At 44.6% G+C, this 27920-nt stretch overlaps 3 protein-coding genes and 1 long non-coding RNA gene across 6 annotated transcripts; 1 reads left to right on the top strand and 3 right to left on the bottom strand.

The window, feature by feature from the left end:
* Positions 1 to 178: 178 nt before the first annotated feature.
* Positions 179 to 10558, bottom strand: LOC120317148 (lysosomal acid glucosylceramidase-like). 2 transcript variants are annotated; one of them, XM_039363489.1, is made up of 11 exons: positions 10443 to 10558; positions 9007 to 9112; positions 8118 to 8309; positions 7173 to 7322; positions 6139 to 6272; positions 5034 to 5206; positions 3728 to 3965; positions 2558 to 2782; positions 2299 to 2462; positions 844 to 960; positions 179 to 545 (listed from the first exon to the last, which is right to left on the bottom strand). In XM_039363489.1, the coding sequence occupies exons 2-11, from the start codon at positions 9074 to 9076 to the stop codon at positions 431 to 433; spliced, it is 1578 nt and encodes a 525-aa protein (XP_039219423.1). In that variant the 5' UTR covers positions 9077 to 9112; positions 10443 to 10558; the 3' UTR covers positions 179 to 430. The 2 variants fall into 2 exon arrangements, with proteins under 2 accessions (XP_039219423.1, XP_039219425.1); XM_039363491.1 differs by lacking the exon at positions 10443 to 10558 and adding an exon at positions 9830 to 9857.
* Positions 10559 to 13577: 3019 nt separating this feature from the next.
* On the bottom strand, positions 13578 to 18808 carry LOC120317057 (lysosomal acid glucosylceramidase-like). 2 transcript variants are annotated; one of them, XM_039363315.1, is made up of 11 exons: positions 18534 to 18808; positions 17801 to 17907; positions 17473 to 17664; positions 17246 to 17395; positions 16566 to 16702; positions 16202 to 16374; positions 15392 to 15632; positions 15080 to 15304; positions 14671 to 14834; positions 14324 to 14449; positions 13578 to 13948 (listed from the first exon to the last, which is right to left on the bottom strand). In XM_039363315.1, exons 1-11 carry the CDS (start codon positions 18650 to 18652, stop codon positions 13840 to 13842), a joined length of 1743 nt encoding a protein of 580 aa, XP_039219249.1. In that variant the 5' UTR covers positions 18653 to 18808; the 3' UTR covers positions 13578 to 13839. The 2 variants fall into 2 exon arrangements, with proteins under 2 accessions (XP_039219249.1, XP_039219250.1); XM_039363316.1 differs by lacking the exon at positions 18534 to 18808 and adding an exon at positions 18321 to 18386.
* A 2067-nt stretch (positions 18809 to 20875) lies between these two features.
* On the bottom strand, positions 20876 to 27474 carry LOC120317040 (lysosomal acid glucosylceramidase-like). The gene is made up of 11 exons (XM_039363283.1): positions 26836 to 27474; positions 26130 to 26236; positions 25805 to 25996; positions 25578 to 25727; positions 24923 to 25059; positions 24526 to 24698; positions 23619 to 23859; positions 22874 to 23098; positions 22240 to 22403; positions 21894 to 22019; positions 20876 to 21509 (listed from the first exon to the last, which is right to left on the bottom strand). The coding sequence occupies exons 2-11, from the start codon at positions 26191 to 26193 to the stop codon at positions 21401 to 21403; spliced, it is 1581 nt and encodes a 526-aa protein (XP_039219217.1). The 5' UTR covers positions 26194 to 26236; positions 26836 to 27474; the 3' UTR covers positions 20876 to 21400.
* Positions 21292 to 22900, top strand: LOC120317204. Its single transcript, XR_005559153.1, has 3 exons — positions 21292 to 21421; positions 21879 to 22063; positions 22775 to 22900. It is a non-coding gene; the product is annotated as an uncharacterized LOC120317204 (long non-coding RNA).
* Positions 27475 to 27920: the final 446 nt, after the last annotated feature.

Below are 27920 nucleotides of genomic sequence, written 5' to 3'. Positions count from 1 at the left end.
AAAGAAACAAGATATAGAGATGTGGATAATTTTGCTCTTGATCCCAAAAGCAGGGGACAAACGCAAGTGCAAAAAAACTGGGGGACAAAAATCAAAGGTCTCTCAAGTTTCCTTCCTAAGTTAACATATACACACACACACCTCTTTGCATCCCTGGAGCCAAGAAAACAACACAAGCTAGAAAAAAAAAAACATTTATTCTGAACGTGAAAACAAAAGAGAGTTGTTAATTCAGCAGATTGTCAGGTTTGAGGGCAGTGTTGGCCCAAATTTTCCAATTTTTGGTTAATGCAGTTTTCCACCCGGTCAGCAGACCCTTCCCCAGGATGTCATCGTTCCCCCTCCCCTTATTTTTTTTCTTTTCTACTTCCTCCTGCAAATAAAGGGATGAGGGTTTGATTGCCACCCCCTCCCCAAAGCTCTAGGCTTCTCATTCTTCCATAGGACGCTGCCACAGATACGTCTGGATTGAGTCGGCCGTAGCGATGGTCTCCACGTAGCCCACCCCGGGATCCGAGATCCCAAAAGGAATATCCTTGGGGGATCTGCAAAGGAAGAGGGATCACCATGAGAAGGAACTGGGGGTGGGGGAGAGAAAAGTGTGGGTACTCCAGGGGAAACCTCAGAAACAAAGAGGAGTACTTTGGAGAGCGTAATCTGAGCTTGTTGGTTTTCTTAAAGACGTTTCATATCACCCAAACTAGATGACATCATCGGGGTTAGGGTTACGCACTAGAATTGATGACATTATCTAGTTGGGTCATGAAACGTCTCCATTTTGAGGGTACAGTTTGCACCCCAAGGGTCCCCACAGGGATGGCACTCCCATGCCCTGCCCCTCACCTGTTCAGCACCACCACGGCTGCCGATCCATCCGGGCGGAGGAAGGCAGAGAATTCCAAACTACACGATCCGCTTTTCTGGATTTCGATCCGCTGAGTCCCCTCCGGAAGGAATTTACTACACAAGGGAAAAAGCACAGAAGTGGGCATTGCCGAAGAGTAAGGTGTAGAAATAGCAAATTAGGAATAAGAGTAGAGAAATATACAGTAAACAATAAGAAAAGTATAGAAATATACAAATAGAAACAGAAGTACTGAAAGACAGAGAAATGGACGCACAGGAATAGAGAAGTAAAGAAATAAATATAGAGCATATAGAAGTATAGAAATATACAAATAGAAATATAGAAGTATATAAATACAAATAGATGTACAGAAATAGAGAAGTAAAGAGTTAAAAATATGTATACAGAAGTATAGAAATATATATAAATATAGAGAAATAGACGTACAGAAATAGAGAAGTAAAGAAATAAAAAATATGGAATATATAGATTCTATATACTCCATATTTTTTATTTCTTTACTTCTCTATTTCTGTACTATTTCTCTGTATTTATATTCTTCTATATTTCTTATTTCTATATTTCTATACTATAGAAGTATAGAAATATACAAATAGAAATATATAAATACAGAGAAATAGTACAGAAATAGAGAAGTAAAGAAATAAAAAATATGGAGTATATAGAAGTATAGAAATATACAAATAGAAATATATAAATATAGAGAAATAGTACAGAAATAGAGAAGTAAAGAAATAAAAAATATGGAGTATACAGAAGTATAGAAATATATAAATTCAGAGAAATAGAAGTACAGAGATAGAGAAGTAAAGAAATAAAAATTATGGAGTATATAGAAGTATAGAAATATTCAAATAGAAATATATAGAAGTATATAAACACAGAAATAGAAGTAGAGAAATAGAGGTAAAGAAATAAAAAATATGGAGTACATAGAAGTATAGAAATACAAATAGAAATATAGTATAGAAATACAGAGAAATAGACGTACAGAAATAGAAAGGTAAAGAAATAAAAAATATGGAGTATATAGAAGTATAGAAATATACAAATAGAAATATATAGAAGTATATAAACACAGAAATAGAAGTATAGAAATAGAGAAGTAAAGAAATAAAAAATATGGAGTACATAGAAGTATAGAAATACAAATAGAAATATAGTATATAAATACAGAGAAATAGAAGTACAGAAATAGAGAAAGAAATAAAAAAAATATAGAGTATATAGAAATATACAAATAGAAATATAGAAATATAGAAAAGCAGGAGGCTGGACTAGCTGACCTCCAAGATCCCTTCCAGCTCTATTCTGCTCTAAAGTAGGATCCCAAAAGCGAAGACATAGAGAAACAGAGGAACAAAGAGCGTACAGAAGAACAGAAATACGCAAACAGAAATGTAGAAACGGACACTTCCATGCAGAATCACCTGAAGTGGGCCATGTGGTAGAACATCGGCTGCTTGTAAAAGATGTCCTTCTCCTTGTCTACAATCACCGGACTGTCCACATAATTCTTACTCCAGTTGGGCCCTCCTTCCAGGTCCAAGACCAGGTTCCAGTCTGTCCAGCCCGTGACGTAATTGTTGAGATTCTGCAATGGGAAGGAAGGAGAAATGGCATCGTCTCGCCACCCTCCCACTTATCCCAGCCACCCCCAGATGGTGATGAAAGTCCCCCCCCCAATACCGTCAGGATGCTGTGGCTGTACTTGCTGCCGCGGTCCCAGCCCCCCAGCACCACACGGGGCTCCCAAAAGTACGAGCCCGTGGAGGCCTCGGTGGAGATCAGGTAGTAGTTGGGGAAGAGGTGATGGGTGATGGACAGCGTCAGGTCGATGGGGGCTAAAAAGTCCAGGTACCAATGGATGCCGATCCCGTTGATGTACTGGGCAGCCTTGGGGTCTTTCAGAACCTGGAGACAGGACGGGACCAAAGGGTTATTTTTCTGGCGTCGCACGATAGGCAGATTGCAACCCCTTGGAGGGAGAGGGGAGGGGGCTAGCGAGAAATTCCAGGGTCTCTGATGATGTTAACAGGAAAGAAAGTTAGGAAGGCACAGCTGAAGTTTTTTCTGGAGGGGGGGAACTGTCTGAGCTGGGTGGTTTTCTTGCAGACGTTTTGTGACCCAACTAGGTAATGGCATCAGGGGTAGGAGGGAATGAGATTTGTGGAGAGGAGGAGGAGGAGGAGAGGGAGGAGGAAGAGGAGGAGGAGGAAAGAAAAGAACTGTGGAATCCTTGGTGCTTTCCTGAACTTGGTTTTTTTTTTTTTTGAGATATTTCATTATCCTACTAAGTAACATCATCAGTGCTAGGAGGAGGAGAATTATGGGTTTTTTAGTGCTATAAAGCTTGGTGGTTTCCTTGCAGACATTTCACCACCAAACTAGTTAACACCATCAGTGCATTTTCTGCAACATTGTGATTCAAGAACAAGACCAAAATAACAACCGCGTTCAACCCCCTTCCATCATTTTTCTGCATTTATGGCTGTTTGCAGCATCCTGCCGTCATACGACCATAATTTCCCCATTTTTTTTTTTTTTTTTTGCATTTAATTCCAGCTTCTGGCCAAAACACCCCTTGCCTATAACGCTTAAGCAGCCATTGCATTTCTTTAACGACCTCAACCTTCGCTTAATGACAGCTACAAATAAAGGGTCATCAAACCAGGCGCGGTCAATGATCACCCCACTCAGTGGCCACCCCGACTTAGAATCGAAATTCTGGGCAGAATTAACACTCCCTAAGTTGAGGACCGCTTGTCTATGAAAAGTCTGGAGCGCCAAAAACTTACAAGCATTTTAAACATTAAAAAATGGCCAGCTGGATTCAGATGCTGGGGGTTGCCAACTTACCACTTCGGCCCAGTAAGGGAGCATCACTCTCTGATCGTCCAAAATGATCAGCTCGATGCCCTTGTAGCTGCTGTTGGCCAAAGCCGGGCCCAAATCCTTAGCGATGAAATCCCGCTGGTGCTCCGGGGAGAATCCAAGGCACTGGAACGGGTAGAAGATAATGTCGCCGGCCGTGGGTTCGTTGCCAGCAGTTATAGCCCAGAAAGTCAAATTATATTTGGCATATTCGTCCAGGAATCTGGGTGAGGAAGAGAAAATGGGGTTAACTTGCTGGACTCAGTACTTGAGGGGCTGCCCCAAAGAAGAAGGGGGGCGGGTCAGGCTGATCTCCAAAGCCACCCGAAGGCAGGACAAGGAGCCACGGATGGAGAGGAATCAGGGAGAGAAGCAACCTGGAACTAAGGAGGCGTTTCCTGACAGTGAGAACGATTAACCAGTGGAACGGCTGGCCACCAGACGTTGTGGGCGCTCCAATATTGGAGGTTTTGAAGAAGAGATTGGACAGCCATTGGTATGAAATGGTATAGTCTCCTGCTTGAGACTCTAAGGTCCCTTCCAACTGTTGTTCTGTTTTTTTCCTTCCTTCCTTCCTTCCTTCCTTCCTTCCTTCCTTCCTTCCTTCCTTCCTTCCTTCCTTCCTTCCTTCCCTCCCTCCCTTCCTTCCAACTGTTGTTCTGTTTTTTTCCTTCCTTCCTTCCTTCCTTCCTTCCTTCCTTCCTTCCTTCCTTCCTTCCTTCCTTCCTTCCTTCCCTCCCTCCCTTCCTTCCAACTGTTGTTCTGTTTTTTTACTTCCTTCCTTCCTTCCTTCCTTCCTTCCTTTCTTCCTTCCTTCCTTCTTTCCTTCCTTCCCTCCCTTCCTTCCTCCTTCCAACTGTTGTTGTTTTCTCCCTCCCTCCCTCCCTTCCTTTCTTCCTTCCTTCCTCCTTCCAACTGTTGTTCTGTTTCCTTCCTTCCTTCTTTCCTTCCTTCCTTCTTTCCTTCCTTCTTCCCTCCTTCCCTCCATCACTGGAGGTTTTCAAGAAGAGATTGGACAGCCATTTGTCTGAAGTGGTACAGACTCTCCTGCTTGAGCAGGGAGTTGGACTAGATGACCCCCAAGGTCCCTCCCAACTCTGCTATTCTCTTAAAGCTGATTCCTCGGCTGCACGCCCATCGCCGAGAATCGTCAGCGAGGATCTTCATCAGAGTGATGAAGCAAACTCACCCCCGTCCCACAGAGAACAAAGGCTGGGAAAACGGCACAGATTTGGGAGCGATTTGAGGCCTTGCTGGAATTTCAGCGGGTTGGACGGGAAGAGGGGGTTACCTGATAAAATAATTGGCCCAGGTCTTGTGGTATCTGTCGCCCGGATGCCCCTTGAGGGTCCCACGGCCGGTCATGGCGCCGTTGGTCTTCATCCACACGGGAGACGTCCAGGGACTGGCGTAGAGGGAGAGGGGCCGAGGAGCCACGGCTTGGGCTTGTTGCAGAATTGGGATCTAATGTCCGTGGAGACAAAGCATCCTTTCACCTTGTGCGCGAAGCTCAATTTTATTTAATCTCCTTGCAACTCAAAAGCCACTGAGCCTCACTTCCTTCCCTCTCCTCCTAGATGCTCCCCCGTTACACGTTCAATTTAGCTCTCTCCCATAAAAAAAGATGTTGAGACTCTAGAAAGAGTGCAGAGAAGAGCAACAAAGATGGTCAGGGGACTGGAGGCTAAAACACACAAGGAAAGGCTGCTGGAATTGAGTATGTCTAGTTTAACGAAGAGAAGGACGAGGGGGGGACATGACAGCAGCGTTCCAGTATCTCAGGGGCTGCCCCAAAGAAGAGGCAGTCAAGCTACTCTCCAAAGCGCCTGAAGGCAGGACAAGAAGTGACAGATGGAAACTAACCAAGGAGAGAAGCAAACCTAGAACTAAGGAGAAATTTTCTGACAGTGAGAACAATTAACCAGTGGAACAACCTGCCTCCAGAAGCGCTGAATGCTCCAACACTGGAAGTTTTTAAGAAGAGACTGGACAGCCATGTGTCTGAAATGGGATAGGGTTTCCTGCCTGAGCAGGGGGGTTGGACTAGAGGACCTCCAAGGTCCCTTCCAACTTTATTATTATTATTATTATTATTATTATTTAGGAGCCTTTTCAAGGGGCAGGAGGGGGGAGTTGCTTTGAACACCTGGCAGCAGCTGTTGAAAGCAAAAACTCTTTTGAAATAATAAAGTAAAAAAAATAATAAAATGTAATACTAAACGATAAAATTAATAAAAATTCCTAAGGTAGGATCCGTTGGCTTAGACGCAACTCTCTGTGATTTTGATTCAAATCCCCCTTTTCCCCCTTTCTCTGGCCTTCTTCTGCAACAGTATCCTTCTGAGTACAGATCTGTCCCAATATTCTCGTATTTCTGCTGATGGTTGAGGACCCACCTTCATTTTGATATCTTCGTCGGTTAGGCTGAAGTTCTTCAGGTCAAAATCGTTCTCCACGTCCGCGTACGTGTAGAGCCTCACGGAAAAATCGCAGCTCGCCATGGGCACCCGGATCAAGGTATACTCGATCCCTGGGTTCAAAAAACACAACAAAAGACTCGGGGATGAGGGTTAGCCCCAAACGGCCAAATCCCACCTCTCCAGTCAAGCTTGACCCCAGGGGAAGGGATGATGGGAGCTGTAGTCCAAGCAGCAGAGGTGGGAATACAAAGGAAAGATGCATTTCAGCACCTTGGACAATGCCTCTAGATTTAGCCAACAGGGATGTGGCTTGGTTTCAGGACCATGGTCAGCAACCTCTGAAAAGTATTCCTCTATTTACAACGGTTCGTTTAGCGTCCGCTCAAAAAAGTGCATTGTGACTGGTCCTCAACTTACAACCCCTTTGCCAGCATCCTGACGATCGTGTGATCAATACTCAGGCACTTGGCAATCCCGCGTTTATGACGGTCGCAACATCCTGGGCTCCTGTAATCTCCATTGGCATCCTTCCTAGCTTCCCACAAGCCAAGTCAATGGGGGGGGGGAGAAGCTGGATTCGTTTAATGACCGTGTGATTTACTTAACAACGATTGGCTCAACAACCCGCGACGTAAAAGGTCGTAAGCTCACCTAACAGTCTTGCTTGGCATTGGATACCCTTGTGGTGATAAGTCAAGGACCACCTGTACATTTTGTGTCTGTCTTAGCCCCGCCCTGACAGAAGGACCAGTTGTCCCATCACATTAACGGGGACAACCAACTGGGAATTCCCAGCCACACCAAGGAACTGCCTTTGGCTGCCGTCCGCCCACACCAAATGCTTAAATGACATTATTTAAAGTGGGATAACGCAAGGAATTGCTGAATCAAAGGCGGGAATGGATAATAAAGGCAGGGAATGAATCATTAAAATCCCGGCTATTCTGCGGGAAGACGGGCGGCCAGCAAATTCAATAAATAAATAAGTATATAAATAAATAAATTTTTACCTTCGGTGGAGAAGTAAGATTTGAGCAGGTTTCTCTGACTTTTGGGCGACAAATTCAGGATGTTAATAGCAGCTGAATCAGTGAGAGCCCCGCCAAAGCCCTTGATTTTTTGATATTTCTGAGACGTCTTCAGCTTCAGAACCAGATTTTCTAAGTGAAAAGAAGAAAAGAGAGGAAGGGATTTAAAAAAAAAAATCAGTTTTATACAGGACGATGCTTATCTATCCTCTTGCACGCCCACCTGTTTGTTCAATTATTCTTCTGTTTTGACAACGTTTGCATAACGTGTTTAACATGTTTAGCTAAGTGATTCAGCTTCTGGGTTGGCACCAAACGGGTGATCCTTCACCCCAAATTCAAATCAGATTAAAACGAAACAGGCCTAGCGTTTTTGTGGAGGTGGCTAAGAGCGGCTTTGGATATCGAGAGGGATGGCATCTGAGTTGAATACATGAATAAATTAATATACAGATGGCTGGGGTTCTCTATACAGGGAATATGTATTAAATTTGTTTGGAATGAAAAGTTTTCCAAACTGCCCAAAACTGTTCCAAAGTCATCCAGCTAGCTGAAAGCGGAACTAGAACTCCCGGTCTCCTGGTGATGGGCCCAAAGTCACCCAGCCAGTTTTCATAGCTAAGGCGGGACTAGAACTCCCAGTCTCCTAGTAATTGGGCCAAGCTGGCTTTGATGGCTAAGGCAGGACTAGAATTCACAGTCTCCTAGCTGGCTTTCACGCCTAAGGTCGGACTAGACTTCACTTTCTCCTGGTTTCAAGCCTGGTGCCTTAACCCCTAGACCAAATGGTCCCTCAGGCCAGAACTAGGCATTGTGTCATCCAGGCCTACCTCGCAGGGTTCTTATGAGGACAAAAGGCAGTGAAAGCCTACTACACTTCGCCTTGTCCTGGTTTTCTTGGGGTAAAAACAGACTTCTAGGCCTCACCGTTCTCGGGAGGGTTATCCAGCAGCAGTCCCTCACTGCGTTCCACGCGGTGTCCGGCTTTGTTGCTTTCATACTTAACGAAAGACCCCGGATCAGGGAGGGTGACGGGCTCGAACGTGTCACAATAATCGGCCCCACATTCACACACCAAGGAGCCGTGCCCAAAATTTCTGGGAGAACATGGCCATCCCCCTGGGAAAAAAGAAAGGAAAGGAAAGGAAGGAAGGAAAGAAGGGAGGAAGGAAGGAAGGAAAGAAGGGAAGGAAGGAAGGAAGGAAGGAAGGAAGGAAGGAAGGAAGGAAGGAAGGAAGGAAGGAAGGAAAGAAAGAATAATTTGGCTTGATAAAGGTGACGAAACCAGTCTAATAGTTTCTTAGACATTTTTTTAGGCTTCTGTTTTTCTGCTTCTTTCTCAAGATGACCAGCAGAACTAGAACTCACCATCTGCTGGCGATTGGGCCAAAGTCACCCAATCAGCTTTCATGCCTAAAGAGGGACTAGAATTCCCAGTCTCCTGGTGATTGGCCCAAAGTCGCCCAGCCAGCTTTCCTCCCTAAGGCAGGTCTAGAACTCAAAGTGTCCCAGGGATTGGCCCAAAACCACCCAACCAGCTTAAGGCAGGACTTGAACACACCACCTCCTGCCTCCTAGACTTTCACCCCTCAGACTAGACAGTGCTAATTTGTTAACGCTTTCCCTGCACCTCCGGATGTTCTCCAGAAGACAGCTAGAGTGCCTCTAAACGTGGAGGCTCTCTTCCCCATCACTTTCTCAGTCATTTGCAAAACGGAAAGCTTTGGGGCACATTTTGCAAGTGAGTTAATTGTGCAAAGCAAGACAAACCGTGGGACTTGCCGGCACTTGCCGATACTTGATTTTACACACTTACCTGTTGGGACACAACTCAGCTGCAGAAGGCACAAAGACACGAAGAAAAATTGAAGGGCCACACAAGACATGGCTGCGATTCCCAAGATTTGATTAAAGGCCGGGTCCTTAAAATCAAAAGAAAACAGAAAGACGCTGATTGATTTCATTTTATTGGGGGGGAGGGTTGCACGGCCGCCCTCTTACACCCTCCCTGCATCAAGAACCCCCTAAACTGACTTTACTCCCCGAAATTCAACCCCCACCCCACCACCCGTGTAAAAATAAAATTAAAGAAATAAAATTAAAATCCCATGGCATCTTTGCATGGGACGCTGGTCTGATCCACAGGAATGGCCTGTTTTAGGACCAAGCCAGACACCCCCCCTCCAAAAAAAAACCAGGCAGGTTTTGGGATCCTTTGTTGCTCTTCAGCCAGCAAAAAAAGCAGGCAAAATAAGAATTTGTACGAGGAAGAGAAGAAATTTAAGAGAAAAAATGTCCTTGCAAAGAGACAGGGTTTTAATAGATCATTTTAGGATATTTTTGAGAGGGTGGGGTCTGGTGCCTTCAAGGCGGGCTGGATAAGCAGCCTATCTTGCTGCTTACAACGGCAGAAAGAACAGATTCAAAATAAGAGACTTTATCACCCCAAAATCAGAAAGCCAGCAGGCAAATTTCTCTTCTGCGCTTTGGAGAGAACTTCAAGAGGCTAGCCCTCTTTGGGGGGATGCTGAGTTACCGAAGAAAGCCCCCAGCCAGCCAAATCAGCAGTTAAATCTAGTTTTATTTATTCAGACTCAGCCAGAATTTTCCAAACGGCTTTCAGCTCTCTTTTTACCTACCCTCCTGGGACAATAGCTTTCCCCTAAAGATGAAATAAGACACTAGTCCTCACGATTCCAAGCAAGAGAAGGACCATTCGATCTCTGGATTCCCAGCAAGACGGCCAGCTTCCCCAGCCCTCCTTAAAACATCAAACCTGACGTCTTAAACCGGCAAAGAGGAAGTGTTCACCCAGTCCCTTGCAATTCAAAGATTCTAGTCCTGATGGATCAAGGAGGGAGAAAAAAGGGGCCAGATCAAATAGAAGCCCTGGATGCTCCCGGTTAAATTAAACTATCCATTGCCCTGCAGAACATTGCCTGCTTAATTGGAGAAATTAAAACCAGATTCAGGTCGGTTTCATAAAATGGGTTTTATTGGGGGGAGAGCACCCCCAAGGACCCCAAATTAAAGGAAGCGAATCTACCACCGGCTGCGATGCCGAACCGTTCAGACATCTGCAGAGAGCCCCGATGCAGGGCAGGAAAAGAATCAAACCCCACTTTGTTGTAGTAGACAAAGGTAGACTGCTCCTGAATATGGAGGTTTTTTCCCACTCTGGAAGAGGGAGACTCTCTCTCTCTCTCTCCCTCGCACACACACACATACACACACTTTTCCTCTGGCACTCACCTCTCTCTCCCCAGCTCCGAAAAAAGGGTCCACTCTGGCCAGGAAACTGTCCAAAGCTGATCTCTTAAGTCTCTTCACACCGCAAGAAACATCTGCTGTAAGGTCTAAGCTGGCTGGTTCAGCCGGAAAATCTGCTTTTTTCCTTCGGGGATGAATGCTTGATTTCTCTGGGAATCGGAGGCTGCATTTTGCAAGAGCTCCCACCCACGTGGAGAACCAGATAATCCATCCAGACTGTCCAGAAAGAGACGCTGATGCTCAGTTTGAGGTGTTATGCAAAGCGGTCTCCCATATATTGCATCGGTTTGCAATTCAAAGGAGATAAAATCTGTGGGAAGGAAGGAGTGTGTGTGTGTGGAAAAATTGGGACTGTTCTGGGCTGCTTTCGGACAACGTTCCATTAAAATAAAAAGTATGGTTCTAGTCCCTCTGATGGGGAATGACAGAAGGGGAGCCGAAGAGTGGCGGGATGGGGAATTTTCTCTGAGGCCTTTTATTTTAAAAATAAAAGCTAAAATTTGCAGATTTCGTCTGGAATAGAATAGAATAGAATAGATAAGAGAATGAAGAATAGAATAGAATAGGAATAGAATAGATAAGAGAATGAAGAATAGAATAGAATGGATAAGAGAATGAATAGAATAGAATAGAATAGAATAGATAAGAGAATGAAAAATAGAATAGAATAGAATAGGAATAGAATAGTTAAGAGAATGAAAAATAGAATAGAATAGAATAGAATAGAATAGAATAGAATAGAATAGAATAGAACAGAATAGAGAATGAAGAATAGAATAGAATGGATAAGAGAATGAATAGAATAGAATAGAATAGAATAGAATAGGAATTGGAAGGGACCTTGGAGGTCTTCTAGTCCAGCCCCCTGCTCAAGCAGGCAAACCTATCCCATCTCCGACAAGTGACTGTCCAGTCTCTTCTCCAGTGATTTGACTTTGACAGCTAAGCATGACTTTGAAACCTTACGAAATCGTTCTGCAGAGCTTGTGTGTCTTTTGCAATTATTCCTAACGATGCAAAAAAAAAATCCAGCTACGTTTGCTTCATTCCTTTAATTGCATCGCCTCTGCTGAATTTAATTGTCTTCCCCTAAATTTACCGGTAGTTACATTCGGCTGTGTTTCCATTCACTGATGTGTTTTTGGGGCAAAATTGACCATTTTCCTCCATTCTGTTCCAACTGGATTGAAATATAACTTTTTCAGCCTCCCTAAAGATTTCACATCACTTTAATCCAGTTTAAAATTCTCCTGTTTCCAGCTCTGCTAATACCAGCAATCAAAGGAGATTCTGTTCAATTTTTGCTTTTTCCTACATGCTCTTTCCACCCCAATTTATTTTTTTTAAAAAAATTCCTCTCTACATTCAGTGTGCAATTTTCTCTAACATGTGCCTTTTTTTTAAGAACACAAGTTTCTCTGACATTTTTCCTTTACTACGTAGAATATCTTTAAAAAAAAAAACAGCGTAAAACATGAAAATCAAGCTGGTTTAATTCGGAGAGCAGCACAATTTTAAATCTGCCACTATTAAAAAGGCAAATTGCGTGAATCCCAGACTTTCTGAGGCTTTCCAAGGAAAAGAAGAATGTAAATACACACGGAAAAATATTTCAGTCTTTCCTGATGAAACACGGCTAAGAGATGGGTTTCATTAACGGAAAGTTTTGTAGGATAGTGCTTCCCCCCCCCCCAAATTTGGCTATTTCAGGATTTGTGGACTTCAACTCCCAGAATCCCCCAGCCAGCACACTTGGCAAGTTGCCAAATGGCTAAGAATTCTGGGAGTTGACCTCCACCCACCTTTAAAATCCTCAAGTTTGGAAAACGTTGTTCTAAGACAGTGGTTCTCAACCTGTGGGTCGGGACCCCATTTGGGGTCGAACAACCATTTCACGGGGGTCGCCAAACAATGCAGTCCGCCATCCCCCCCCCCCTTTCCTTAGCTGTGCTACTCCCTTTTATTCTATTGGCTTTTGAAAGCCAATAGAAGAGACTCTCTTGAATAGAGTCTAATTCTATTGGCTTTCAAAAGCCAATAGGAATTGTCCAGGCTGTCTCTGCCCTGCTAAGCCCGCCAAAAGTCCCATTCTGCAAATGGTGCTGTACCGGCTGAGTAGTCCTCAACTTACGACCGGTTGAGTAGTCCTCGACTTACGACCAGTTGGGGGTCACAGCATTAAAAAGGTTGAGAACCACTGCTCTAAGAGAATTCAGAGTACAATAACCTTCCTAGAAATCCGGAAAGCTCTGGGATTAATTAATATCCGGAAAACTCTGGGATTAATTAATTCATAAATTCATTAAATCATCCATGTGTTCGTTAATTAGGGTAGCCAGTGCTGAAATGATGAGACCAAAACAAAAGAAGAAGAAGAAGAAGTAAAAATCTAATCTCATAATTGAGTGGTTGAAAATTAATCTAAGAGATTGGCAGAAAACTCCTGTTAAATTATCATTGTTATTAATAATAATAATGCTGTTAATTATTAAGATACGCAAGAGTCAAATATATTTGCAGTGGACAATTGAATCAGGAATCAGAGGTCCTAGCCCAGCCAATTTGCCTGTGGGGTTAAGGACTGCTTATGGACTTTTGAAATTCTGTTGATTCTTGAGTCTGCAGCACCCCCTGCAGGCCACAGCATATAGCAATTAGGTTATCTTTTTGTGCCTTCAAATCCGTCCTGACTGTGTTGCAGTTGTTAAATGATGTGATTGATGACCGTGACTTATTTTTCTCTTTGCAAGGATTGTTAAGTCAATCCATGCTGTTGCTAAATGGATCATGCCGTCATTAAATGAACCAGGCGATGGTGATCACAAACATCATAAACACATGCTGGCTGCCAATTGCCCATATTACAATTGTGAAGATACTGGGATGGTTCTAAGTGCGAGGACTGTCGCTCATAAATCACATTACGGTGCCATCATCATTTTTACTGGCCGCTAAATGAATCATTGTAAGTTGAGGACTGATCGTATTGCCTCATAAGTGAAGGGTGGCCGATATACAAATATCCCATCCCAAATGGAAACGCACAAATGACATGCTACAGAACAGGAAACCAGATGAGGAATATGGTTAAATCGTATTTATCAATCTATCTTTTAATTCAGACAGCAACTGCCTTGCTTGGCAAGGAGCCTCATTGAGCATCGTCACTCTGCTCTCCGCTCTACCATCCAAGCGATTGGAGGCTGAGCGTCATCATTAGACTGCTCCAGCTGTTGTGATGGTGTCTGTGTTGTATCAACCAAGTCTGGTGTAACGGGAGCGGCTTCTTCAATGTGTAAGTTGTGGGCTGTGACACAAGGGCTCTTCTCGGCAAGGCCTGCCGTTCCTGAGCGAGAATTTCCTTCCCCGTCTCAAGACCTCAAGGGTGCCTCCTCCACAGGTAGGTTTGGATGGAGGAAGCTCTGGCCCAGTCCTTAAGGTAACCCACCTGATTGTCCGAGATAGTAAAAGGAATATCGACAAACCAGCTGAAAAAAAGAGGAGAAATTCTAGTTAAGGGGGATGGGAAAGATTTGTACTTTCGAAACCTGCAAGATTCTGTTAATGTAGGCTTACAACAAAGTAGAGTTAGCTTATCTGCGTGATTTTCCTGTCTGGCTTGCCTGCGAAGGCTGACGTCAATTTGGCAAGTCTGGAAGTACAAATCTCCCAGTGTCTCTTTTACAGACTGAGAAACTAGGGAAGGCTTATTCTGAGTTTCTTTCTCCGTCCGTTATGTAGTGGGGGCTACTCCATCTCTTCTCTAATTCTTCTCTCTTTTCCCATCTCCCTAAACTTCACGTGGGGAACCTTGTCTAGCCCAAAACATTCCCAGTTTGGGGTCCGTTTCCTCCTCCACTTACTCATTCAGCACCACGACCACCGCAATGCCATCGGGTCGCAGGAAAGCTGAAGTCTTCAACGGACAGAAGATAAACAAACATTTGGAGGTGAAAGCAACTCGTACGGAGCCTTCAGGGATGAATTTGCTGGCCAGAAGAGAGAAGACGTTAGCCGATACCACTGGACAGAGAGCAGTACTGTACCTTAATCCAATTCCGCCAACTATTAAACATAAAACTCCACCATTTCCTTGGCAGCCTGCGGAATTCCCTGCCACAGGATAAGCCCATTTTAGAGCATCTTTGTTACTGTTTTGCTCATTCTGCTCTTCCTCAACACCTTGCAAAATCATCTCGGCTGAGTTTACCTGAAATGTCCCAGGTGATAGAACATGGGCTGTTTGTAGAACTCATCCTTAAGGGGGTTCACAATGATGGGACTGTCCACAAGGTTGTCCACCCAGTTGGGACCCCCTTCCATGTCCAGAGCCAAGTTCCAGTCAATCCACCCAGTGACGAAGTGGTTGAGATTCTGCAGAGACCAAAGCATCGGCAGCTTTACCGGTTGCACTACCGCCCAACAACCTTTCCCTTTGCATGCCGGGGAAAAAAAAGCCCACCCCGATCTAGGGCAGAGTTTTGGTTAACTGACTCAGCTTCCCAAAGGCATTACGACATCCTTTGAAGGGCAAGAAACTCTAAGACGGGTCGATAACTCGTCCGTCCCTGCCTCTCATCAAAGAGGCAAACTTTTGGTTGTAAAAGGGGCTACCTTACCATCAGGATATTTTTGCTGTAATAGGTGCCTCTTTCCCAGTTTCCCAGGATGACCTTCTCATCCCAGTCTAGGAAACCATTGCAAGCTTCTGTGTAGAGCAGAAAGAAATCAGGGTAGAGGCGATGTGTAATGTCTAAAGTGGGTCCAGGTGGGGTGAAGTAGTCCATGTACCAATGGATGCCAATTCCGGACACGAAGGCAGCGGCGGTACTATTGCCTAACACCTGTCAGATAACAGACGGAGAGAAGGAGAGCCTCAATACACCATAGTGTAGATCCGTCCTACAGTTTGAAGACCAGCTGAAACCTACCTGTTTGGCCCAATTTGGCAAGTGACACCTCCCGTCATCAAGGATGATGAGGTGAATGTCAGCGTGGTGGCTGGCGGCGAGGGCAGGGCCCAAGTCCTCAATAATAAAGTCCCGTTGTTGTTGCGGTGAAAAATAATTGCTCGGGAAGTCTTCCCTACTTACGAAAAGGGAAGTGATGGGTTCATTCTGAGAGCTGAGTGCCCAGAAAGTGATATTGTTTTCGGCATACACATCTAGGAACCTACATTTAAGACATAGAAGGTTGCAATAATGTTAGTTTTGGCATTTGTCGGGAAAACAAAATATCTCACGCCCCGTGAATTTAGGAAAACCCCTACCTCCCAGCTCTCTAGCTGACCAAAAGAAGTACGAAGACAAAGAAGCCTCAGATTTTTGTTGTTAAGTGAGACATTTGTTCAGTGAGTTTTGCCCCATTTTACGACCTCAGTTACTCATAACCCAGTTGTGAAGTGAATCTGTCTTCCCCACTGACTTTGCTTGTCACGTCGCAGAAGGGGATCGTGCGACCTCCCACTGATTTCTTAATCTTTATCTACAGGAAATATCCTATTACTACTCAGGAGCAGGGTGGGAGACAGAGATAGAACCATGCTTCTCCGGGCATGTTGTCCCACTGATTGTTTAATCTTCATCTACAAGGATTTTCAAGAACATCTGCTTATGGGAGGAGCCAGATCATGATTTGGGGTGGAGTTTGAGAAGGGGTGGAGCCAAGAGGTAGGTGGGGCTTGGCTAAGGGAGGAGCCTGCTAAATTCAGAGGCAGGATGAGATGGAAAAAGTGTTATTACCTGACAAAGTAGTTGGCCAAGGTCTTGTGATAGCGGTCACCTGGTTCTCCCTTTATCTTGGATTTGCCTAGAACCTTGTTGTTGACCCTTAGCCAGCCAGGACTGGTCCAAGGGCTGCTGACCAGGGAGAGGGGTCTCTCGGCATGGGCCATGATACGATGGAGCAAGGGGATCTGTTGAGAGAGACCACAACTATCTCTGGGGATGGCCTGATCAACACTCAAGAAGAGCGTTCACACGACCTCCTTGTGAGCTTATTGATGGGTGATGTGATTGTTTGCGATGGGTGCAGTTTTGGCAAAAAAACAGCCTGGAACAGACACACACACCCATCCCCATTGGGTGGGTATTTAGCCGAACTCACCCTAATTTTGGTGTCTTCGGGGGCCAGCTCAAAACACTTGAGTTCAAAGTCATCCACGCAGCGGTCAGCGTAACTGTACGGCCGCGTGGAAAAGTCGGAGCACCCGATGGGAAAACGTATCAAATTGTACTCAAGTCCTGCAGAAGGGGGGAGAGAAGGTCAAGAGATTCTGGTCTTCCAGGAGTCTAATTTTCACAGACCAAAAAAAGAAAAAAAAAAGGATACAAAACGTACTTCCAGACAGACAAAAAAACTGACAAGGCCACCAGGACCATCTCGTAAAGATGGCCCTTTGTCAGACGCCATCTTATTCCTTTTCTCTCCCCTTGCCTTTTCCTTTCATGCTATGCCTTCAGTTGTCACTAAGTTAAATTTCCCCTGAATTGCTCTCTTCCTCAGCTAGGTTTTCATTCTTGAGTATTCCGCGTAGAAATCGAAGAAATTAGAAAAACACAGCCTACCTTGTTATTGTTTTTTTCTCAACGAAAGTTGGTGCGTAAAGTCAGGAAAGCAAGGTTTAAAAACAAAATATTTTCTGGATTGTTCATGTCATTCTGCTTTTAAACGTAGCCTAACCCTGTTAATTTTTAATCCTTGCCTTAAGAAAGACAGAGCCTCAGGATGCTAGCTTTCCCTGAGCTGCTAGTTTTCATCCAGGGGGTCATTCCCAATTTCCTCACCTTCTTCGGAGAAGTAAGACCGGAGCAGCTGGTTTTGGGCTGCATAAGACAAATTCAGGATGTTAATGGCCGCAGAGTCGGTGAGTGCTCCTCCAAAACCTTTGATGTATTGGTACTGAACGGAGGGATTGTAGGCGTAGAGGATCCCAACTGAAAGAATAAACAGAATTAACAGAGTTGGGAGGGACCTGGTAGGTCATCTAGTCGAACCCCTCGTCCAGGTTTACCTGAAGCTCCTGGCCTGGCATCGATTTGCCCTTGGCTTCGCTCCAAGCGTTGGCCGCCCCTGCTGGTTGTGTACTTGACAAAGTTGCCGACGTCAGGGAGGGAGACCGGCTCCACCGTGTCGCAATACGTTGCGTTGCAAACACACACCATTGCATGTGAGCTGAGGAATTTAGGACTACAGGGTTGGCTTGCTAAAAATCAACCAAAAATGGAAAGAGAGAGAGAGAAAAGGGGGCGGGTGAATTTAGGCCCCTCCTACCGGCACAACCAGAGCCCCTCCCATTTTTCCTTTGGGCTCCACCCACAGGAGGCTTCTCAAAGGCTGACCTCTGGCCTCGACCATCCCTTGGAGGATGAGGAACAGCACCCCCAAAGCATCACGTGTCCGCATAGCACCCCTCAAACACCAGCCTCCCAGTGTTAGAGAAATTTGCCTGCAGGGGGAGAGGAAAAAAAGGATGCATTTTTTTTCTGGGCATCATTTGCAAAGCTGTTCATTGATTCTTGCAGGACTCTTGCAGCCCAAATCCTAAGTCTGGCCCCCAAATCTATGCAAGGCGTAGCTACCTCAATGGCTCTGCTATAAGGCTGGAATCCGACTGAGAGCAAATATGACTGATTTTATTTCCCACATGCTCAGCTTTTTCCCACATTCTGCGATCTTGAAATCACTTTTTCCTGATTCTATAATCCTGAAATCATTTTTCCCCCATTCTGCGATCCTGGAATCAGTGTTTCCCATTCTGCGATCCTGGAATCACTTTTTCCACCCAGTCTGCGATCCTGGAATCACCACCCTGCTCTTACCCAGCACCGTAACAAACACAGGATTGTATCTTATTCCTACCTTGTCAAACACTTTATTCCAGAGCTTGGAAAGCTGCTGCTGGTTCCCAGGGAGAACAGAATAAGAATCAGGAGATCTCAGCTCTTGGCTCAACTCCTGAATGCTGGGATGGATGTCGACAGCTCTGGCAGCAGAATTTTATGACACTCGTCTGATACGAGAGCTGGAAGACCTGACTGGCTTGATCAGAAAAAAGCAGTTAAGAATTTTTACCTGGATGAAATTGGCAAACGGAAGTAGTGCCAGCAATTCCAGCAGAATGAAGAAGCAGAGATGGATATGAGATTGCCCAAAAGTGCTCCGGGCAGTTGTTCCTCATGAAGACAGCACATTTCAATAGTCTCCAGCAGGTTTAACGCTTCAGAGGGCTGAAAAAGAGCATCTGTCTCTTCCTTAAAATATGGTTAACGCTTTCAAGATGACACTGGCTTCTTTTTCTAATAACTTTTGCGAATTGCTTGTTAGTGGCTTTTCAAATATTAGGAACCTTTAAAGTGACTCGTTTTATAGTACCCTGTGAGTTTTCTTCCATTCTTATCAAAGGAAGTTTTAAATACAAGTTTAAAGAGTTGTTGTTTTTTTAAAGGTACTTTTTTTTTTTAGAACAAACAGAAAAAAGCTGCTCAGGACATGTATTTTGGAAAAGTGTAAAGATGGGTTTGAAAGAAGATTTGGAAATTAATTGTAAGAAACCTTCCAGGAAGGAATTGTTGTTGATGGAAATGTGATTTATGACCGTTTTTCAGCGTTACGACCGTTGTAACATCCCCATGATCAAAATCCAGGTGCTTGGCAACTTATTCGTATTTATGATTGTTTCTGTGTGCTAGAGAACCTTACTTTTGACTTACTAATGCAGAACGCAGCAAACACTTTAATTTCAGACCTAATGAAGGATATTTGCGAACATCAGATGCAGGATTAATTTTAAGAATGTCTTGGCACTATAGATAAGCTGAGTTTGAAAGACGTTATGGAAGAAGAACAGGTTTTACCAGGCCAAACGAAGACTGATCTGAAAGCGGATTTAATAAATGATATGGAGAAAAGAGGCTACGTTGCATACACAAATGAAACTGGCTGATATTTTAATAATCCAAGGGGTAAGGCAAATAACAAACCAGAAGAACGGCCTGACTATTTTTCCTATATTGGATTTGCAAAAGAGGCTTACTAAAGCTTTGAAGGTAATTTTGTGAGAATGAAGAAGAAGAACAGAAGTTCTAGGACATTGTTTGGAATTAAGGGAGTTTATCTGAAAAGGCAGGAATTAGAGCAACTAAGATGATCCAAGGCCTGGAGATTAAAAGGTACAAAGAACGGCTGCAGGATTTGGGATTGCTGAGTCTAAAGAAAAGGAGAAATAGGAGAGACATGATAGCAGTTTTCCAGTATCTGAGGGGCTGCCCCAAAGAAGAGGAGGGGGGGGTCAAACTATTCTCCAAAGCCCCTGAAGGCAGGACAAGAAACAATGGTTGGAAACTGACCAAAGAGAGAAGCAACCTGGAATTAAGGAGAAACTTCCTGACAGGGAGGACAATTAACCAGTGGAACAGCTTGCCATCAGAAATAGTGGGCGCTCCATCGCTGGAGGTTTTTAAGAAGAGACTGGACAGTCACTTGTCTGAGATGGTGTAGGTTCTCCTGCTTGAGCGGGGGGCTGGACTAGAAGACCTCCAAGGTCCCTTCCAGCTCTATTCTATTCTATTCTATTCTGTGGGTTTATTTAATCAAAGTTAAACATTTTGATTTGATCAAGATTAAAGTGAGACAAAAGAAGTCCAAAGATTAGAAGAGTTGGGTGTGCCTGGCTGAGGAATTTGGGGAGCTGAAGTCCACAAGTCATCAAAGGGCCAAGTTTGAAGACCCCTGCTAGAGGATGAAGCTGTTAAGGACTGACAAGGTTCAAGGACATTTGGTACATGTGGACTAGCAGCTTTTTGAAATTCTGTTGATTCTTGAGACTGCAGCACCCCCTGCAGGCCAAAGGATGGAACAGTTTGCTTTTCGTTTCATCCTTTCAAACCGGTGCTGACTCTGTTTGGAGTTGTCAAATGAATTATTTTTAATGACCTTTTTGCCAGGATTCTTAAGCCAATCCCTGCCGCTGCTAAGTGGATCTTGCAGTCATTAAATGAATCTAGCTTCCCCCACTGACTTTGCTCATCAGAAGCCGGCTGGGGAGATTGCAAATGGTGATCACATGACCCTGGGGATGCTGTAACCGGCATAAGAGGCATGCTGGTTAATAACTGCCCAGGTCATAATCACGCGGATACTGTGATGGTTGTAAATGTGAGGACTGGCCATCATCATTTCTATTGGTCGCTAAATGAATCGTCGTAAGTTGCGGACTAATTGTATTGCCTCATAAGCTAAGGGTGGCCAATGTACAAATGTCCAATCCCACTCTGACTGGTTCCAGATCAAGGATCTTTGGGGACCCTACACTTTGTTCCAGGAAGGAGAGTGCATGTGTGAATGCGGACTTAAGACGTATTATTAGCCCAAGGGGTCCTGTTTCAGGCCTTAAAATTACACAAACACATAACTGCTAGGTCAGGGAAGGCATTTACTTAAGGTTGAGCAGATAGCAGCAGACTAGGGAAGAAATAGCAGCCAACACGTTAAAGCTTGCCAAAGGAAATTCGCTTTCAACAGGAGTGCGCAGAAGAGTAGTCAAAATCCAGTCCAAAGTTCAGAGAGCCAAGTCAGATTCGTCAGACAGTCCAAAGGTCAGAATTTCACAAGCGGAAACACACGAATGACATGCTAGAACAGGAGACCAGAAGTGGAATAGGGTTAAATCATATTTAACCAGCTATCTTTAACTAAGAAAGCTATTCCCTTGCTTGGCAAGGAGCCCCACTGAGCATTGTCGCTCTGCTCTCCACTCTACCATCCAAGTGTTTGGAGGCTGAGCATCATCATTAGGCTGCTCCAGCTGTTGTGATTGTGTCTGTGTTGTATCAGCCAAGTCTGATGTCTCCTGAGGTTCCACTGGTTTAGCTGCTGTGGACTCTTCTCGGAAAGTTGCCATTCCTGAGCGAGAAGTGGATTTCCTTCTCCGTCTCAGGACCTCAAGGGTGCCTCCTCCACAGGTAGGTTTGGATGGAGTATGCTCCCGCCTTGTCCTTAAGGTAACCCACCTGATCGTCCCAGATGGTAAAAGGAATATCGAAAAACCAGCTGTAAAGACAGGAGAAATTCTAGTCAAGGGGGACGTGAGAGTTTTCTACTTTCAGACCGGCAAGATTCTGTTAATGTAGCCTTACAACAAAGTAGAACTAACGTATCTGGGTGGGTTCCCTGTCTGCTTTGCCTGGGATGGCTGACGTCAATTTGGCAAGTCTGGAAGTACAAATCTCCCAGTGTCTCTTTTACAGACTGAGAAACGAGGGAAGATTTATTCTGAGTTTCTTTCTCCGTCCGTTATGCAGTGGTGGGCTACTCCGTCTCTTCTCTAATTGTTCTCTCTTTTCCCATCTCCCTAAACGTCACACGAGGGACCTTATCTAGGCCACAATATTCCCAATTTGGGGTCTGTTTTTCCTCCAGACCCTCTCCACTTACTCGTTCAGCACCACCACCACCCCAATGCCATCGGGCCGCAGGAAAGCCGAGGTCTTCAAATGACAGCTGTCAAACAAGCACCTGGAGGTGAATCCAACTCGCACGGAGCCTTCAGGGATGAATTTGCTGGCCAGAAGAGAGAAGACGTTAGCCGATACCACTGGACAAAGGTCAGTATTGCACCTTAATCCAATTCCGCCAACTATTAAACATAAAACTGTCTCCTTCCCTCCATCGTTTCCTCGGCAGCCTGCGGAATTCCCTGCCACTGGGTAAGCCCATTTTAGAGCATCTTTATTACTGTTTTGCTCATTCTCCTCTTCCTCAACATCTCGGCTGAGTTTACCTGAAATGTCCCAGGTGATAGAACATGGGCTGTTTGTAGAACTCATCCTTAAGGGGGTTCACAATGATGGGACTGTCCACAAGGTTGTCCACCCAGTTGGGACCCCCTTCCATGTCCAGAGCCAAGTTCCAGTCAATCCACCCAGTGACGAAGTGGTTGAGATTCTGCAGAGACCACAAAGCATCGGCAGCTTTACCGGTTGCACTACCGCCCAACAACCCTTCCCTTTGCATGCCGGGGAAAAAAAAAGACACTTCTGGGTTGAGCAAAATCTGAAAGAAGCAAGCTTCAGACCAAGGTTTGTTTTGGAGTCATGGAAAACTGGAGGGGGAAGGTTCTCTATAAATATCAAAATTTGCCTCCAGAGGTTGTGGGTGCGCCAAGAGATTGAACAGCCACTTGTTTGAAATGGGATAGGGTTTCCTGTTTGAGCAGGGGGTTGGACTAGAAGACCTCCAAAGTCCCTTCCAACTCGGTTCTGTTATTCTGAAGTTCTGTTATTCTGTTGTTCTGTTCTTATTCTGTCCCGGTCTAGGACAATTTTGTTTAACTGGCTCAGCTTCCCAAAGATGCTATGACACCCCTTGAAGGATGAGGAACTGAAAAGACGGGTCGATAAACAGGGCTACCTTACCGTCAGGATATTTCTGCTGTAATAGGTGCCTCTCTCCCAGTTTCCCAGGACAACCTTTACATTCGAAGGCAGAAAACCATTGCAAGCTTCCGTGTAGAGCAGAAAGAAATCGGGGTAGAGACGATGTGTAACGTCTAAAGTGGGTCCAGGTGGGGTGATGACGTCTACGTACCAATGGATGCCAATTCCGGACACGAAGGCAGCGGCGGTACTATTGCCTAACACCTGTCAGGCAGCAGATGGAGGAAAGGAGAGCCTCAACGTACAACATTTCATTTAGTGACCATTCAAATTACAACAGTACTAAAAAAAATTGACTTATATGACCGTTTTTCACACATACGACCATTGCAGCCTGCCCATGGATCAAAAATTCAGATGCTTGGCCACCGACTCATAGTTAGGACGGTTGCAGTGTCCTGGGGTCACGTGATCGCCTTTTGCGACCTTCTCACCAGCACAGTCAATGGGGAAGCCAGATTCACTTAACAGTCATGTGACTCATTTAACGACCGATTCACTTAACAACTGTGACAGGAAAGGTCGTTAAAAGGGGCAAACTAACTTAACCGTTGTCTCGTTTAGCAATGGAAATATTAAACACCAGGACAAAAAAAGATTGGGATGGGATGCAGCTCGCTCACTCGTGGCTTTGCTTAGCAATGGAAATTCTGGTCCTGATCAATCGTCGTAAGTCGAGGACCATCCGTCGTAGGGTAGGTATGCCCTACAGTTGAAAACCTACCTGCTTGGCCCAGTATGGCAAGTTAATCCTCTGGTCATCAAGGATGATGAGGTGAACATCAGCATGGCGGCTGGCGGTGAGGGCGGGGCCCAAGTCCTCAATGATAAAGTCGCGTTGATGTTGGGGTAAGAAAATATTGGCTGGAAAGTCTTCCAGAGGTATGAAAATGAAATTGATTGGTTCATTCTGAGAGCTTAACGCCCAGAAAGTAATATTATTTTTTGCATACTCATCCAGGAACCTAGATTCAAATACAGAACATTGCAACAATCTTAGTTTAGCATGCTGTTTCCTTGCCTGGAAAACAAAATAATATTTTAAGCCCCTTGTGTTTATTTTTTTTTAAAAAAACCCTATTTCCCAGCTCTCTGGCTGACAAAAAGGGGTATATTCCATCAGAATCGGCAAAGCGATAGAAATAAATCCACAGGTTTGAGTTAAATATCTCAGATTTAGCTTCCAATTTGGCTTAAAGCAACTGATGGACAAGGATGGGAGAAAAGGGTGGACTACATCTCCCAGAATCTGCCAGCCAGATGCTGACTAGGGGATGCTGGGAGTTGAAGTCCCCCCATCTTAAAGTTGCCAAGATTGAGACACTCTGCTCTGGAGGACTGTAGTAAAGAAGTTGATGAAAATGCAATAGGATCAGCTTAGAAATATCCTACTACTACTCAGGAACAGGGTGGGAGGCAGAGATAGAACTATGCTTCTCCAGGCATATTGTCCCACTGATTTTTTTATCTTTATCTACAAGGATTTTCAAGGAGATCTGCCTATGGGAGGAGCCAGATCGTGATTTGGGATGGAGTTTGAGAAGGGGTGGAGCCAAGAGGTAGATGGGGCTTGGCTAGGGGAGTAGCCTGCTAAATTCAGAGGCAAGATGAGATGGAAAAAGTGTTATTACCTGATAAAGTAGTTGGCCAAGGTCTTATGGTAGCGGTCACCGGGTTTTCCCTTTATCCTGGATATGCCTTGAACCTTGTTGTTGACCCTTAGCCAACCAGGACTGGTCCAAGGGCTGCTGACCAGGGAGAGGGGTCTCTCGGCGTGGGCCATGATACGATGGAGCAAGGGGATCTGTTGAGAGAGACCACAACTGTCTCCAGGGATGGCCTGATCAACGCTCAAGAAGAGCGTTCACACGACCTCCTTGTGGGTTTATTGACTTTCAGTCGCAAGGGTGATGTCATTGTTTGTGACGGGTGCGGTTTTGCCAAAACACAGCCTGGAACACACACACACACACACACACACACACACACCGTCCCCAGTGGGTGGGTGTTAAGTCCAGTCAAGCTCACCCTAATTTTGGTGTCTTCGGGGGCCAGCTCAAAACACTTGAGTTCAAAGTCATCCACGCAGCGGTCAGCGTAACTGTACGGCCGCGTGGAAAAGTCGGAGCACCCGATGGGAAAACGTATCAAATTGTACTCAAGTCCTGCAGAAGGGGGGAGAGAAGGTCAAGAGATTCTGGTCTTCCCTGATTCTAATTTTCACAGTCCAAAAAAGGAAAAAAAGGAATACAAAACTTACATCCACAAAAAAATAAAAATTGGTAATGCCACCAGTACCATCTCATAAAGGTCATCTTATTCCTTTCCCCTCTCCTTGCTTTTTGCTTTCATGCTATGCCTTTCGGTGGATCCACTCCCATTTGACTGTGCTTTCGCTGAATTGCTCTCTTCCTCAGCTTAGTTTTCATTCTTGTTCATCATCAGTCGAGCAAATTAAACATTAAGAGGCAGAACCTCCCTTGTTGTTGTTAGTGGTGCGTAAAGTCAACAAAACAAGGTTTAAAAACAAAATACTTCCTGGATTGTTCATGCTGTTCTGCTTTTAAACGCAGCCTAACCTTTCCAGTTTTTAAACCTTGCCTTAAGAAAGACAGAGCCTCAGGATGCTAGCTTTCCCTGAGCTGCTAGTTTTCATCCAGCGGGTCATTCCCAATTTCCTCACCTTCTTCGGAGAAGTAAGATCGGAGCAGCTGGTTTTGGGCTGCATAAGACAAATTCAGGATGTTAATGGCCGCAGAGTCGGTGAGCGCTCCTCCAAAACCTTTGATGTATTGGTACTGAACGGAGGGATTGTAGGCGTAGAGGATCCCAACTGAAAGAATAAACAGAATTAACAGAGTTGGGAGGGACCTGGTAGGTCATCTAGTCGAACCCCTCGTCCAGGTTTACCTGAAGCTCCTGGCCTGGCATTGATTTGCCCTTGGCTTCGCTCCAAGCGTTGGCCGTCCCTGCTGGTTGTGTACTTGACAAAGTTGCCGACGTCAGGGAGGGAGACCGGCTCCACCGTGTCGCAATACGTTGCGTTGCAAACACACACTATTGCATGTGAGCTGAGGAATTTAGGACTACAGGGTCTGCTTGCTAAAATCAACCAAAAATGGAAAGAGAAAGAAAAAAGGGGGCGGGTGAATTTAGGCCCCTCCCACCGGCACAACCAGAGCCCCTCCCATTTTTCCTTTGGGCTCCACCCACAGGAGGCTTCTCAAAGGCTGACCTCTGGCCTCGACCATCCCTTGGAGGATGAGGAACAGCACCCCCAAAGCATCACGTGTCCGCATAGCACCCCTCAAACACCAGCCTCCCAGTGTTAGAGAAATTTGCCTGCAGGGGCAGAAAAAAAAACAAGCCAGTCTGTGGAAAATGTCTTGCCGGAGTTTTTTTTATACCAGGATCGAGTTGCTGGGTAGTTTCATTAATGCGTTTATAAGGCGGCTTAGCCCTCAAGCCGAAAAAGTCAAAAGCACCGTACGAAACATCACCCCCCCCTTATTCTGCAATTTTAAAACCACTTTATCCCACATTCCACAATCCTGAAACACTTTTTCCCTATTTTGCAATCTGAAACCACATTTTTCCCATCCTGAGATGATTTTTTTCCCATTCTGCAATCTTGAAATCACTTTTTCCCCCATTCTGCGATCCTGGAATCACTTTTTTCCCCATTCTGCAATCTTGAAATCACTTTTTTCCCCATTCTGCGATCCTGGAATCACTTTTTTCCCCATTCTGCGATCCTGGAATCACTTTTTTCCCCATTCTGCGATCCTGGAATCACTTTTTTCCCCATTCTGTGATCCTGGAATCACTGTTTCCCGTTCTGCGATCTTGGAATCACTTTTTCCACCCATTCTAGGATCCGATATCACCGCCCTGCCCTTACTTGGCACAGTAACAAACACAGAATTGTATGTTATTCCTACCTGTCAAACACTTTATTCCAGAGCTTGGAAAGCTGATGTTGGTTCCCAGGGAGAACAGAATAGGAATCAGCTCTCAGCTGTTGGCTCAACTCCTGAATGCTGGAACAGATGTCACCAACTCTGGCAGCAGAACTTTATGACGCTCGTCTGATACGAGAGCTGGAAGACCTGACTGGCTTGACCACAAAAAAGCAATTAAGGAATTTCCTTCAACTGTCAATTTTTACCTGGATGAAATTGGCAAACGTAAGCAGTGCCAGCAATTCCAGTGGAATGAAGAAGCAGAGAAGGATATGAGATTGCCCAAAAGTGCTCTGGGCAGTTGTTCGTCATCAAACACCACATTTCAAGCAGGTTTAATTCTTCAGAAAACTGAAAAAGAACATCTGTCTTTGTTAAAATAGGATTAACATCTTCAAGATGGCACTGGGCTTAGATTTTTCTAATAACTTTTGCAAAGTGCTTATTAATGGCTTTTCAAACACAGCTAACCCTCTGCTTACAACATGTCATCTTTCTCGGCCACATATGTGTTTGTATGTGGGTATATACATAATTTATTTCATGTTTCTTGTTAGGTTTATGCAGTGTATATTGAAAGTGGTTACACTTTGAGAGCTGTATGCAGCAAAATCTCATTTTAATGGTGCTTAGTGTACATTTAAAGTGAGAATAAAGTTATTGTTCTATTCTATTCTATATTCTATTCTATGTTCTATTCTATATTCTGTGTTTTCTATTCAATTATTCTATTCTATTCTATATTATGTATTCTTTATTCTCCATTTTCTATTGTATTCTGTTCTGTTCTGTTCTATATTCCATTCTACTTTCTACTCCATTCCATCCCATACACCAGAATTGAGTCTGGGTTCAATGGGTGTGCGTGTTTGGGGGGGGGGGACCCTAAGAACTTTGAGTCACTTCTAATGTGAGTCGGTGTAAAAAAAAAAAAAAAGCATTGACAAAGGAACACAGGAACAGCCGCAAATGAAATTAAAGTTTCTTGAGGAAGCACAGAATGTTCCTTCAAAATTAATTGGGGTGTACATTGCAAGCATTTTCGTTGGAATGATTAATGTGCT

The sequence above is a fragment of the Crotalus tigris genome, unplaced genomic scaffold (assembly GCF_016545835.1).
Source record: "Crotalus tigris isolate CLP2741 ecotype Arizona unplaced genomic scaffold, ASM1654583v1 scf7180000019553.37968852642:3898890, whole genome shotgun sequence".
NCBI lineage: Eukaryota > Metazoa > Chordata > Lepidosauria > Squamata > Viperidae > Crotalus > Crotalus tigris.
This window is presented reverse-complemented; position numbering and strand designations above follow the sequence as displayed.